Source organism: Oryctolagus cuniculus, chromosome 15 (assembly GCF_964237555.1).
Source record: "Oryctolagus cuniculus chromosome 15, mOryCun1.1, whole genome shotgun sequence".
Taxonomy (NCBI): domain Eukaryota; kingdom Metazoa; phylum Chordata; class Mammalia; order Lagomorpha; family Leporidae; genus Oryctolagus; species Oryctolagus cuniculus.
In genome coordinates, this window is record NC_091446.1 from 82,331,731 (window position 1) to 82,346,223 (window position 14,493).

Below are 14,493 nucleotides of genomic sequence, written 5' to 3' on the forward strand. Positions count from 1 at the left end.
TCACACGTGGGTGCAAGGGCCTAAGCACGTGGGCCATCCTCTGCTGCTTTCCCAGGTGCATTAGCAGGGAGCTGGACTGGAAGTAGAGCAGCCAGCACTGCAGGCAGAGGCTTAACCCACTGCACCACAGCACTGGCCCCATCTCCAAGGACTTTCAAACAGTACAGGATTTTGTTTAAAGGAGGGGATCAGCAGCAACAAAAAGTGACTTAATAAAAAACTATCTACTAGCAACCTATAGGTCCCCAACAATAACTAGAGTTACTGTACAAGATGGCAAAGGGGGCTCCTTTCCACCTACAACACTGGAAGGCTCTCAGACTGTAGTTGCACGTTCAAAAGCACCAGAGGGGCTGGCCCTTGTGGCACTGTGAGTTAAGCCACCGCCTGCAATGCCAGTATCCCATACCCAAGTGCTGGTTCAAGTACCGGCTATTCCACCTTTGATCCAGCTTCCTGCTAATGTGCCCGGAAAGGCAGCAGACGGCAGCCCGAATGCCTGGGCCCCTGCCACCCGTGTGGGAGACCAGGATGGAGCTCCTGGCTCCTCGTTTCAGACAGTCCAGACCTGGCTGTTACAGCCATTTGGGGGAACGAGCCAGTAGGATGGAAAATCTTTCTCTTTCTGTCACTGTGCCTTTCAAATCACTAAATATTAAAAGGAAGGAATGAAGGAACAAAGGAAGAGAGGGAGGGTGGGAGGAAAGAAAAAACGAGGAAGAAAAAGAACAGGAGAGAGAGGAAGCGCCGGCCACCCTGCGTCACCAGTGAGGTGGCCTGCGGGGCTGGGAGTGCCAGGGCCTGGGCTCTGGTTCCACTACTCCCACTGACTTTGCTTAATCCCTTACTTTTCTAATAATAACACTGTAAAACAATTACATAGTTCAAAGGAAACAGGTTACAGAATCTAATTTTCAAAACCTTCGAAAAGCCAACAGAAATTACTTTAGAAAAAGTTATTAAAGAGTTTCATAAACTACAGTGTTATCACAGTTAGGAAATGACCATAGTCTGGTATCCACAGGAGACTGCGGCACCACAACAGGACCAGAGAGAACTGGTCTACCTTTGCACGGTCGCGCTCCCCAAGACTGCATTCACGAATGTGGCTGAAAAACTAAGGTCAAAGACTGAAGCCTGTCATCATCCGGCTACTAAACTGCACACAAATGCATTTGCTGGGCACACTTTCAAGACCGAAATTTAAAAGTTAAACATTATCCTGCAGAAAATAGCACTTAAATGGGTAATCGTACCTTCTGAATCCCTGGTGTACAACTATCTGCCCTGTTAATTCAATTCCACAGAGTGCAGCAAACACAGTAAAAATACATCCACAGTTTAAAATTAAATTGGCATGCCCCAAACTTAATCATCAAAGAAAACTGGAGCTTCTACCAACGCTGGTATTTTTTATACGGTGGAAGAAAAGGAATAGAAGCTTTATAGGATCTGTAAAATATTTAAAATCTTGTTTTCTGTAAAATGTAAATAAAACACTTTCTGGGAATGTGCAATTAAGAAGGACTAAAGGAAAAACATGTATTTATTTTAACTACTATAGGGTTAACAGTCAATACACTGAACCCTATGGGTTATTAACTGTGAAATTCCTTTGCTAGAAAATGTGACGTTTAAACGAAAAAATGCACCCTCAACTTGCCTCCTGAGGTCTCTGCCAAAGCACACACCACACATGCAGAAACAGCCTTTGTTAAATCAATTTCATCTACAATTTGGGTATTCCTTCTGTTAGTCTAACACTGACACTATTTGGCCTGTTCTTAATAAGCAATCATTTTAGCGAAAATGAAAGGAGCTGCCAATAAATGTCATCTTTATTTACCTTTCCATAGTTAATTTTCATTTGGGAGAAGCAATAAACAAAGCAGCCACCTCTCCAGGCTATAAAAGGATTTTCCTGAAAAAATTACCAGCGAGATCTGGGAATCAACTTCAACGCAGCCCCTCCTCTGTCCGGTTAGTTACACAACCCAGCCAAGTCGCACTACACCTTCAGGGGGCGGCTTTGCTTTCTGTTCAGGGACTTGAAATAACTACACCCCCCACAGAAAGGACAAGTAGAACGAGGTCGTTGGCTCTTTGGGCAGAAACAGAAACAGGCTGTATAGGAGCAGACACCTTCTCCAGGGTTAGGGCATGGCCGACAGCTGGACCCACACTGGACGTGAAACTGAACCACCCCAAGGAGGAAGCTTACGTCCCGCCCCCAGCCACGACTTGAGGACACAAGAGACAGACAGGAGCTGTTTGGTGGCTTTACTCGCTGTACCCATCTAGGAAGCCTTCCTGAGCTATGGTGCTCAGTGAATCCCAGGGCGGTGAGAACGAAGACTTTCCTGGGTGCTCACACCCAGGGTGCAGCACTGGGACCACGGCGTGGTCCACATGGCAGCAGCCGGCCACCTCACACACGGAGGCCAAGCCAGCTGCACACTGCAATGGCGCCCGCCAGGTGCTGCTCCTGTGCTCTCTTTCAACATCGACAGCAAATAATTAGAAGCACATTGGGTCAGCTCAAAAGCATTATACCCTTAGGTGCAACACAAGGCCCTCGGAAAATGATCCCAATGGCTTATTTCCTCCCAGAAGTAAACAAAAGCAAAACCAAAAACCCAATATTGATCTTCACATACAGCTCTTCTTATCAACTTGGCTTAACAAATTAGAAATTCCTAAGAACAAAGCAACAGAGCAGATGGCTTTGGGACGGGATGCGTTGCTGAGCCACGCCCACACCGATCCGGCAGTTTAGACCCGCCCACACGCACCCTGGTCAGTTTATCACCATCTAATGTGAAGGAGCAGCATGTGGCTAACACGTCACCTGACAGGGCCCACTGGTCACTCCCATGTGATCCCTAACATTCAGACTGGTGCCCGGCGGGCTGGCGACCGACAGGAAGGACACAGCACGGGGCACGCACTTGAAAAGCTTTCTGAACAGAAAGCCCGGCACGCGGAAGCCTTCGTCAAACTCGGCGTCGCTCTCCTCGGAGTCAGCCTCGCGCTCCCCGCGTTCCCCTCGGTCCCGCAGTCTCAGTCGGTTCCATCTCCTGCCGGGAAGACAAAAATCGCATCTCCGTTATTTTGGTTGCAAAGCTCGAGATGCAGACAGACAGTTCTAGAACACGCACAGGAAAAGGCAGGCGAGTGAGAATGCTCGCGCCGGCGTGCCCAGCCCCGCTGCCCGAGGAAGCACACCGCTCTGCGCCCGCCTTCCCACTGCGATTCTCCTGTGAATTATTACAGCTGCTCTAGAAACGGCACTGCCAGGTTTCACTTCATTATCAAAGGCGACACGCTCCTCTTCCGGCAGACCCTCAGGAAGAATTTCTCTGCTACTCCCTAAGATATATGAACTTAGTTCTAGGAGAGACCTGGCAAAAACCTCTGTATAACTGAGTATCTCCAAATGATAACACAGTAAAACCAAAACCAGGTAACAACACAGGACCTTAAAAAAAAAACAACAACAACAACAAAAAAAGCAAGTGTTCAGTGAGGAGAGCTTTATCAGATTCACGTTGCTGATTACTGAACTGGGAGGAATATCACCAGTATGAAAGTGCTGAGAGGAACCCCACTCAGAAAAAACGTGCCCACTGAATAGTCTCAGCTATGCACTCAGTAACGCAATCTTTTCAGGCCCACGACACCTGTACTTAGTTAGAAGCACGACACCATGTCCACGTAACAGGAAATGCCAATCATCCAAAGACCTGAAAGGCCTCACAGTACACTAAGGCTGCAGCACACTAAGGCTGCACCCTGTAACCAGGGGTTCCCTGTGCCGTGAGTGAGAAGCACAGTTTTACTAAAGCCGACAGCTTCAAAGTCTACTGACTTTCAAAGTGAAAGGAAGACTCAGCACCACACAGCTGAACTGGAGTTTCAGGGCACGGAGGGGATGGAATCAAGCAGGCAGTGGGCAGCTGCCTTCCAACGGAAAAGCTCTGGGGAAGGGAACAGCGGCGACGTTAAAGAAGGCGTGTAGCCGCCACCCATGACCCAAGGGTGACCGAGAACGAATGGCTAGGACGCCACCCTGCCCCGCCAGGGTGCCACGTGACCAGCACAGGCCCAGGCCACTGCAGAGGCCCACTCCCTGCATGAGCTGCCGCGGACCTGAAAACACCCCTGGGACCAAGTCCTGCCCAGCTGAGAGCCTCAGCTCTCACAGCGCAGGGAGGGCTGACACCGACTGTGGGGCTGTGGGGGCTGTGAAGCGCACTGCGGGCCGAGATCTGTGTGTCCATCAAGGAGGCCCTGCGGAGACGCCCAGAGAGGCGCAGCACGCGGAAGAAAGGCGGTGCATAGCCAGCTCTGGGCCCACAGCTGCCTGCCCTACGAGCACCTGGCTGAATGCAGGGTACTCCTCCTGCAGCCAAAGTCTCTGCCTAACTTCTACAGGCGACCTCTTCCTCTCCCTCGCTAGCATCTGTCTCCCTTAAAAATCACCTCTGTGCCACTGACTAGTTATCTCCAGTTGGCTGCAGCCGTGCGCTCCTGTCCTGGGTTTCGTGTCATTTACCAGTTTGGTTTAGCACAGCGGTGTATGGCAGTGGCTCTCAACACAGGGCAGTTCTGCCTCCTGTTCCCCACTCCCAAGTAGCCTGAAGAGCCTGGGCACGCACTTGGTTGTGGCAACTGTGCAGGCAGTATGGGGGTGGAGGCTATACCACGCAGGCGGAGTCCAGGGCCTCTGCGATGCACGAGGCACCTCCTACACACATACACACACATGCACACACACACACACACACAGGCTACCCGGGACCAGTAATGCAGAGGCTGAGCAGCCCTGGTGTCCGGGCGTCCCCGACTGACTACGGGCGCTCAGCAGCCAGCAGGACCGCCTTCAGACACACGTGCAGGTTCCCGCTACTCACTCTCTGAAATTCAGCCCGCCAGCAGCTTCAGATGACGAGACAGGCTCTGGTACCCACACTCTCACTTTCAGACAGCTGCACCCCAAAAGGGTCACTGCATATGGCGACAGGAAGTGGGGAAGATTCACAAAGCTATGAGAGACCCCAACGAGCACTTCCATTTGCAATCTCTCTGAGATAACCCGGCGGGAAGAGAAGTAACGACGCGAGAAGACGCTGGCTCCACCAGCCTGGCGCAACCAGGTCACTATGTCTCCAGGGCACACACGGCGTCACACAGTGCGCTGCAGTCACACAAACACCGAGCTCACACCGAGCCGGCTCAGCCTCACGCTGCGTCGCCCTGCGTCCACGGGGTTTGGCTCCCTCCTCCGCCTGCCCTGGCTCCTACACACACAGGCATGGCAGGAAACCACAGAAGCCATGCAGAAATGATGGTCCCCCAGCGCCTTCTGCTTCGCAGAGAAGGCGGAAGACAGCCGGACATGTGTTCAGGCCGCTAACGGGTGCCTAAGGGCGCTGGGGGAAAAGGCACGATTGCCTCCGAGTATTTGCAGCACGGTGAAAACAAACCGCCCCAGCAGGCCCACACCTGTGTTAGACAGCAAACGCCAGGGCTGAAACCACACGCACAGGGGCTCCCGCTGAGAGATTCCCCAGGTACAGCGCGGCAGGACTGACTGCCCGTGTGGCTCGGAGCAGCGCCCACAGAGGTGGGGCTCGCAGGAGCATCAGCGAGAGGAGGGGGGCCGAAATCGCCTGAACACAGGAGAGTCAGAGGCCTGTCCCTTACAGACGCTGCCCAGTGTCTCACAGCAGCTTGGTGTGGGTTAAGTGGCTTGTGCACTGGCACGCGGGGCAGTCTGTCCAGCCAGCAGATGGGAACAGGGGCTCCCAGCTGTGGACACACTAGGTTTGCCTGATGGACGAGCAGAGGCCCAAACACACAGGACTAAGCACAGACCCAGGCCGGCAAGAATCAATCCCTGCCGTCATTAGGCAGCTCTGCAACCCTCAGCAAGGCATGCGACTTGGCTTGCACTGTAGCTTCCTCCTTTGGGAGCTTGGGGCAGATGAACTCAGTGTCTCCCACCAGGGGCTCAGCACAGAGCCCAGGATATGATGGGTATGCAACCAGGCGCATGCACACCCTCACGACAGCCCAGCACCAGGTACCGCCGCTGTGCTCACTTAGAGGAGGGAGCACAGGCAGTGGCTAGCCCAATATCCTGTGCACAAGCCAGCGTGCTGCCAAGGTGCGCCAGACTCACCTGCACATGCCTACCTGCACGAAAACTATGACAGCTGAGCAGGTGCAGGCCCAGGCAGTGACCACGGACAGCGCGATGAGCAGGTGAGGGAACACCTGCCCTCCAGACACGACCTGTGGGGGCGCCTCAATTTAACAATGTCATCACATGCGCGAGCAGTCAAGTGCTGCGAGTGTGGCACTTCTCCTAGGACAGGAGCGAAAAGTGGCTGCAGAGAGATTTTAAAGCCACTGGTGCAGGGCAAAGTTAAGATCTGGGCCCAGTTGAGCTGAGATCTTAAAAATGCAAAATGGCTCCCCAACTCTTTTACTTCAACTAACAGAGCAGTTAGCTAAGGAAGAGCAGAAGGGAGCAGTAAATAATCTCATCTTTACCTTCCTAGACGAGAAATAACTTCTCCACGTTCTCGCCTCTCTCATTTAAAAACGCCATGCATGTGCTAGTCACAGCTGCAGCCGCATAAACCGAGCGGGCCTGGGGTTCCTGGCAGTCGCTGCCTCCCTCTGCCTGTGCCGACTCCACGGGTAGCCGCTGGGAGGAGATGCCAGGAGTGCACATAAACTTGTCATTCCAATCAGATGCGGGTGGAGAAAACACTCCCTGGCTGCCCGCATCCACACAGGAAGAGAGAGGCCTGGCCCAGGCCGTAGTGCCTGCAGCTCAGGCTGTGGCGATGAGCTGGCAGAGGCCACGTGGACCCAGTCCCCAGAGACGACCCCCCTCCCCCGCCGCGCCCCGCCACCGTAACCCGCTAGGTGCCATCGACAGAACCCTAAGAACACAGCTGAGACCCTGCTGCTGCCACTGAATTTGTCTGAGCAGGGCTGCCAGCTGCCACCGCATCACCCGTGTGGAACCCTGTCCTGTCCCCAACCCCCGCCCCAGTGCACACGCACACACCCCTGGCCGGCCTGCGGCCCTCCCCTGCCGTCCCTGAACAGCCAGAGCAAGGCGTCCAGTCTTCGAGTGCCCTCCTGACCCTGTGACGTCTTCGGCATACCCAGGTCTCCACTACGGCGGACACCACGTATCAGCGCACTGTGAAATCTGTATCTGCCTCCCCATAGGAGAGGGAGCTGCCCAAGCACAGAGCAGAGGCTGCCTTAGCGGTGTTTACAGCCCTTGGGGCTGCAAAAATGCCCATCTCAAGCTGAAGGAATAAGAGTGAAACGGGCTAGATTAGGGAGACATGGAGACAGAGAAGCACGGCTTGACAAGGGTCCCAGTGCCATCTCCAGAAGTGGGTTCCAGGCACACCCTGTGTTATCTCCTCTACAGCCTGCACTGGCTGCGGGACAACCTGGGGATCCACCTTGGTTCCAAGCTTCCCGAGACCCAAGCGGCCAAGGCCGGGCCAAGGTTCCACTGCTTCTGAACAGCATCCTCCTGCGAGATAACAGTCTGACCAGCCCCGCACGACCGTCCACGCCGCTCCTGACCTGTGACAGTCACAGTCTGACCAGCCCCGCACACCCGTCCACACTGCTCCTGACCTATGACAGTAACAGTCTGACCAGCCCCGCACAACCGTCCACGCCGCTCCTGACCTGTGACAGTCACAGTCTGGCCAGCCCTGCACGCCCGTCCACGCCGCTCCTGACCTGTGACAGTCACAGTCTGACCAGCCCCGCACGCCCGTCCACGCCGCTCCTGACCTATGACAGTCACAGTCTGACCAGCCCCGCACACCCATCCACGCTGCTCCTGACCTGTGACAGTCACAGTCTGACCAGCCCCGCACACCCATCCACACTGCTCCTGACCTATGACAGTAACAGTCTGACCAGCCCCGCACACCCGTCCACGCTGCTCCTACCTGTGACAGTCACAGTCTGACCAGCCCCACACGCCCATCCACGCTGCTCCTGACCTGTGACAGTCAGTCTGACCAGCCCCGCACACCCATCCACGCTGCTCCTGACCTGTGAGTCACAGTCTGACCAGCCCCGCACACCCATCCACGCTGCTCCTGACCTGTGAGTCACAGTCTGACCAGCCCCGCACGCCCGTCCACGCCGCTCCTGACCTATGACAGTCACAGTCTGACCAGCCCCGCACACCCGTGCACGCCGCTCCTGACCTGTGACAGTCACAGTCTGACCAGCCCCGCACGCCCATCCACGCTGTTCCTGACCTGTGACAGTCACAGTCTGACCAGCCCCGCACACCCGTCAACGCTGCTCCTGACCTGTGACAGTCACAGTCTGACCAGCCCCGCACACCCGTCCACGCTGCTCCTGACCTATGACAGTCACAGTCTGACCAGCCCCACACACCCGTCCACGCCGTTCCTGACCTGTGACAGTCACAGTCTGACCAGCCCCACACACCCGTCCACGCCGCTCCTGACCTGTGACAGTCACAGTCTGACCAGCCCCGCACACCCATCAACGCTGCTCCTGACTGCTCTACCTTCGTGTCTCCGGCATTGCACCGGCTGCCACGCGGTGAGCAACGTCGTTCACCCGGACATCTCGTGCCCGGCGCCACCGCTAGTGTAGCGGCCAGCAAGCAGCAAGCGCAGATGTGAGAGCAGCACTGACAGGGTGAAAAGCGATGCAGGCAGAGGGCAGCACGACTTCGGGGAGCACCTTGAACACCGTGCATTTGTCTCCTGGCCCCTGGCCCACAAAAGGGGCCAGATGAGGGCACAGTCTTACGAGGACTGCATGGGATAATAAACAATACGCTCTGGAAACCACACGATGATCAGCTGCTACCTTAAAAATCACTGGTAGCAATCATAGGAAAAAAGTAAAATTGAGACATTTCAGCTACTTGCAGGTTGAATGTTAATAAAAACCAACGCATGTGAAATCACTACTGCAGTCCTGGGCAGAAAGGAGTTGACCTCGGCCCCCAAGCACAGAGGCCCGCGGTGCTGGCCCACTCCACGCGAATCGGTCACGATGCGGCTTTCTGGGCCTGACGTCCTCGCTGCCAGGGCAGCAAGGGGTCTGGAAATCAAGCCAGGGGAAGAATCCAGCACATCTCCCTTAGATGGAGCCATAAGGCGCCCTGGTGTCACCCTGAGCACCAAGGAGCAGGCTGGGAAGCATGGGCATCCCCTGGACAGACACCTTGCGCCCCCTATTGTGCTCAAAGGAGAAATAACGAGGGATCCATAGTTTAAAAAGGCATATGACATCACACACACTACTGTCAGCCCCGACACTGGGGCGCAGTCACCTCCTCCTCTCTCAGTACCGGAAACTCTCCTGTCTGGTTCCCACAGGCCTAGCCACGCGTCTCACTGGCGGACGGAGGCCACCTCTGCCCTAACTGTTTCAGTGAGAGTGCAGGTGAACAACGGTGCCCATTTCACATCAGAGGGGATGCGCGAGACCTCCCGGCCACTGGGGAGACTCTCGGCCCAACACCGACTCCTTCAGTACGGTCGGCCGGTTGGCTGGACCTGGACAAATGTGGCTTGAGACCGTGCACAGAGGCATGCACCAAGGGAGTGCTTTCAAATCCAGAATCAGAGATCAGAGTAATACTGACAGTCACCGGGGCTCACCGCGCGCCGGCAGCGCTCTGAGCGTCCGCGTTCATCAGTTAGTGCTACATTCAACTGAGGCAGATGCTACTGTGACTCCAGTTTTCGTCTTTCATTTTAAGCAAGGCAGGCAGGGAAAAATAGCGATGCCTGCCCAGGACGCCCAAGGAGTCAGCAGTGAAGACTCAAGCCCCGTGCACAGCCCTGTGGGGTCGGCCAGCTGGGACGCCTGGATCCCATGCTGCAGGGCCTGGCTGCAGCCTCAGCTCTGCTCCCGACTCCAGCTTCCCGCTGATGCAGACGCTGGGCGGCAGTGGCTGGTGATGGCTCAAGGAACCAGGTTCCTGCCAAGCACATGCGAGATCCAGATGGAGTTCTCCGTGCCCAGCCCGAGTCTGGCCCAGCCCTGGACGATACACACATCTGGGGGAATGAATGGGCAGACGGAGTGTGTTCTCTCTCTAATACTTTAAATATATATAGGCTGATCGGCTCAACAGTCCCCCTGACTGCAGACCATCAGGCTGGACCATCACATGAGCCACGCTGAATACCCGACATGTCAGCGTACCCAACTGCCTGTGTCCACCCACGAAAGGGACAAAGTTCCCCTGCGAGGGGGAAGGAGCCACTACGTGCAGCCTGACCTCGGAGTCCTACCTGGACATAACAAGGGTGCCCCCCACCCCAGGGCTTCAGGGAGGGTGCTGGGAATTCAAAGCTGACCGTGCTGCCCTGGCTTCTCAGTACGATATCACAAGGGTCCCCGAGCCCAGCCAGAGCAGCTGAAATCGACCACGATGGAGGGGAAAAGCTACCCAAAGCTGAACTGTTCACCCAGAGCCAAACTTCAGCCTCGGGACTGCACTGCACCTACTGCGCTATTCAAGAAAGGTGGTCTATGGCGAAGCATGGGGAGCCCCATTTGACCACTTGATTTCTACAGTACGCCCACACGCCAAGCTGGGGGCCTCAGCCGGCCTGCGTTTCCACAGCACGATCGGCTCTCTGCCTCAGACAGCTAAGAACCCCTCGTGGATGCCTCCGAGACGCTCCGTGCTTTTCTCACCTGCCCTGTTACGGTCTCTGGGTGGCCTTAGCTGGCACAGCCGAGCAGACGAAAGACCCTTTGTTAGCAGCCGGGATCTCAGAGTCAACTAAGCCTGATGCAGACAAGCGTGCATGTGCCCGCGTTGGAAGGTGCGCAGGGGGCACAATCAGTCTTCGCTGTGCCTCATGCAAGACAAACTGGTGCACCCCGTAAAAAGGGAAAAGAGATCCTCTGGGGAGTGACTTCCTCTTCCCTCTTTAAGAAAGAGCTTCCTAAAGAGGAAGAGGAAGAAGAAGAAGCATCAGCGTGTTTCCCAGGAAGGAAATGAGCTCCCGGAACCATGACGCGACCAGTCTGCAGATCGCTACACTTCGGCTTCTGGGTCAACGCCAGATTAAAGGTCTCCGGCACGCACCGTTAGTGGGGCTTTGATGAAGCCCGTGGCCTCTGCCGCCCCTGCTGGAGCACGGCCTCACACCGCTGCTGCTCACCCAGCACCACACAGGGCCCACCGCGAGGGAGCGCAGCCGCGGACAAGTCCCAGCAGACGGGCCCTCGGTGGAAGGAAGAGAACGAGGGCCCAGGAGCACGGCGGCTCTGGGCTGCAGGCAGGGAACAGGACCCCAAGCTGCACGGTGCCGGTCCCCGTCCAGCGAGCAGACACTGGGCGCCGGGGCAGTGCTCATCCACGTCCAGCGCCGCTGACCCACCAGTCCCCAGTACACCGCGCCCCTGCCCGGGCTCCTGTCCCACTGCTACCCTGGGCAATGCCTTCTCTCCAGCTCAGGTTCCTCTCTCCTGAGGACCTGGGGAACAGAGAAATTAACCAGCGCCAGGAAGCAACGCCCAGAGGCTACCGTTGTGGCTCACGTCGGCCCCCACCCAACACCCCCCTCGCCCAGGCCCTGGAAGCCTCCACACTGCCCCTACCTGGCCTGACCCCCACCCCAAGTCTGCATGCCAAACCCCCAAAACAGGGTCCAGCTCGGCCCGGCCACAGGGCCCAGAGCCCAGAGAGCAGGAAGAGATTCACACGGTGAGCAGAGTCCATACTTTCCTTTTAATCTCAAGGTTCTTCATGTAAAATGAAGTAAAAAGTGGCACACAAGAAAAAAACCCTTAGGCACAAAATGTACTCAAAACCAGTCGCGGCACAGTGGGTTAAGCTGCCACCTGTGGCGCCGGCATCCCATACAGGCACTGGTTCAAGTCCCAACTACTCCACTTCTGATCCAGCTCTCTGCTGACAGCCTGGTGGAGAGCAGCGCGAAATGGCCCAAGTGTCTGGGCCCCTGCACCCATGTGGGAGACCCAGAAGAAGCTCCTGGCTCCTGGCCTCAGTCTGGCCCAGCCCTGGTCATTGCAGTCATTTGGGGAGTGAACCAGCCAATGGAAGATCTCTCAATCTCTGTCTCTCTGTAATTCTTTTAAATAAAAAAATCTTAAAAAAAAAAAAAAAAACAAAACACAAAAGATCAGCAGACATCATTTCTGCAGGTCTATCCCCCTCCACACTACACCTGTCAGGCCTCCTGCACTCCGTAGCCACCTCACCACATCCCAGACCCTTGGCCAGGCTTCTGGTTGGGTGGAGGTGGAGACAGCATGTGTTGATTCTTAGCGCCATCTTGTGGTCATATCTAGATACTGCACTTTCCACCCACTCCCAGAGCAGAAGGAAACCAATGTCCCCATACCCACAGGGGCTTCAAGGCTGTAGCAAGGAGGTAAGGTCAAAGGGGCATAGCAGAGCACACAGGCCACTGTAATTATAACACTGTGAAGACATGTATCGCAGGACCAAAGACCAGAATGACAGGTGAAAAATAAAAACAGAAAACAGAGGAGCTGTTCAGCCCAGGGGCTAAGGCTCTGGTTAAGGAAAACACTGTCCCCCATCAGAGTCCTGGCTTCACACCCAGCTCCGCTCCTGCTCCCAGCTTCCTACTAACTCAGACCTTGGAAGGCAGTGATGATGGCTCGAGTAGTTAGGTTCCTGCCACCCACACAGACACCTGGACAGAGGCCCCAGCTTCAGCCTGGAACAGCCCCAGCCATTCAGGATATTAGGGAAGTGAACCAACAGATGGGGACACTCTAATTAACTAATTTTTTAAAAAACAGAAATATAGGAGGGTCCGGTGCAGTGGCACAGAGGGTTAAAGCCACCGCCTGCTGTGCCGGCAACCCGTATGGGTGCCGGGTTGAGTCCTGGCTGCCCCACTTCCAATCCCACTCCCTTGTGATAGCCTGGGAAAGCAGTGAACAATGGCCCAGGTGCTGAGCCCCTGCCACCTGCATGGGAGACCCTGGCTCCTGGCTTCGGCCTGGCCCAGCCTTGGCTGCTGTGACCATTTGAGGAGTGAGATCTCTGTTAACTCTGCCTTCAAATAAATAAGTAAGCTTTTTAAAAAGCCAACAGAAAATTTTTAGTATTCTTATCATGTCTTCACTAGAAAAACCAGGGAATCGTCAGAGGTGCTTGGGGCGGAGCAGCAGGGAGCTGGGAACCCTCAAAGGCACCAGGCTGTGATCCGGGCAGAGCAGCCTGGAGCCGGCCTGAGCTCTCCACGGTGCCCGCTGGCTGGGTGTCTCCTTCCCAGCGCACCTGCAGCCTGGGGGCAGATGGGCAGAGCCCCCACCCTGCAGCACCAGGCCCTTTCCCCAGCACTTGGTTACGTCTTGTTTTTGTCCTCGGACAGACTCCCAGTTCTGTACGGACACCGACGTGGGCCCTGCGCCAGGAGCTGCCCTCGTACCCCACCTAGGGAAGGCAGTCAACACCAGGGAGGGAAGGGGACTGAGGAGCTGCACCCTGTCCCAGCCGGAGGGTGGGGGGAAGCTGGCACTCTGGGCCCTGGCCGTTGTGTCTGCGCGGCCCCATGAAGGGGGCAGCATGGAGGTGGGCACCAGGGACTCACCCCACGCAGCACGTCACATGTGCAGTGTGTGAGAAGAGCTACAATTCACACACAGAGCCGTGTGCCTTTTTCTTTTTCTTAGACAGTGGGAGAGAGAAACAGAGAGAAAGGTCTTCCTTCCGTTGGCTCAACCCCCAAATGGCCGCTACTAGCAGCACTGTGACGATCTGAAGCCAGGAGCCAGGTGCTTCCTCCTGGTCTCCCATGCGGGTGCAGGTCCCAAGCACTTGGGCCATCCTCCACTGCCTTCCCAGGCCACAGCAGAGAGCTGGACTGGAAAAGGAGCAACCGGGACAGAATGCGGCACCCCAACCAGGACTAGAACCCGGGGTGCCCGCGCCGCAGGCGGAGGATTAGCCTAGTTAGCCGCGGCGCCAGTCTCTGTATGCCTTCTAAAACACAGCCTGGACTTCCACAGGCCCACCGAGGCTGTGGGGTGTGGCCACCAGGGGGCGCCGCTGAGGCGCCACACGAAGGGAGCAAGACCGATGCGTGGGAAGGGCAAATGCACAGCCGGCTTAAAAAAGGGCTCAAATTTTCAAGACTGCACTGGGGTCCGAACCGGACCCAAGAAAGCAGGATTGGGGGTGCTGCATCGCAGCTCCAGAGAAGGTACTACTGCAGCAGTCTGACAGGAGTCTGGGAAATTCACACCAGGCATCCGCAGCGACCAAGACGCCTGGTGAGGGCGAGCCTGGAGCTGATGAACACTGAGGCCAGGGGAGGAGACGGCAGGCTGTCCAGGAGCTGCCCCCGCTTCCGGGAGTTTAAAAGAGTGTCCTCACCCATGGCTACAATGTGTTCAGTGGGACCCCCAGCCTGGGCACACAGCCCAAGT

At 56.0% G+C, this 14,493-nt stretch overlaps 1 protein-coding gene across 1 annotated transcript in view; it reads right to left on the reverse strand.

Moving 5' to 3' along the window:
• Positions 1-14,493, reverse strand: part of ERCC6 (ERCC excision repair 6, chromatin remodeling factor) — a 74,217-nt gene that overhangs the window by 43,344 nt on the left and 16,380 nt on the right. The window contains exon 6 of the mRNA XM_008269831.4: positions 2,949-3,077. Within this exon, the coding sequence (XP_008268053.2) occupies positions 2,949-3,077 (129 nt within the window). The remainder of the gene's footprint in view (positions 1-2,948; positions 3,078-14,493) is intronic.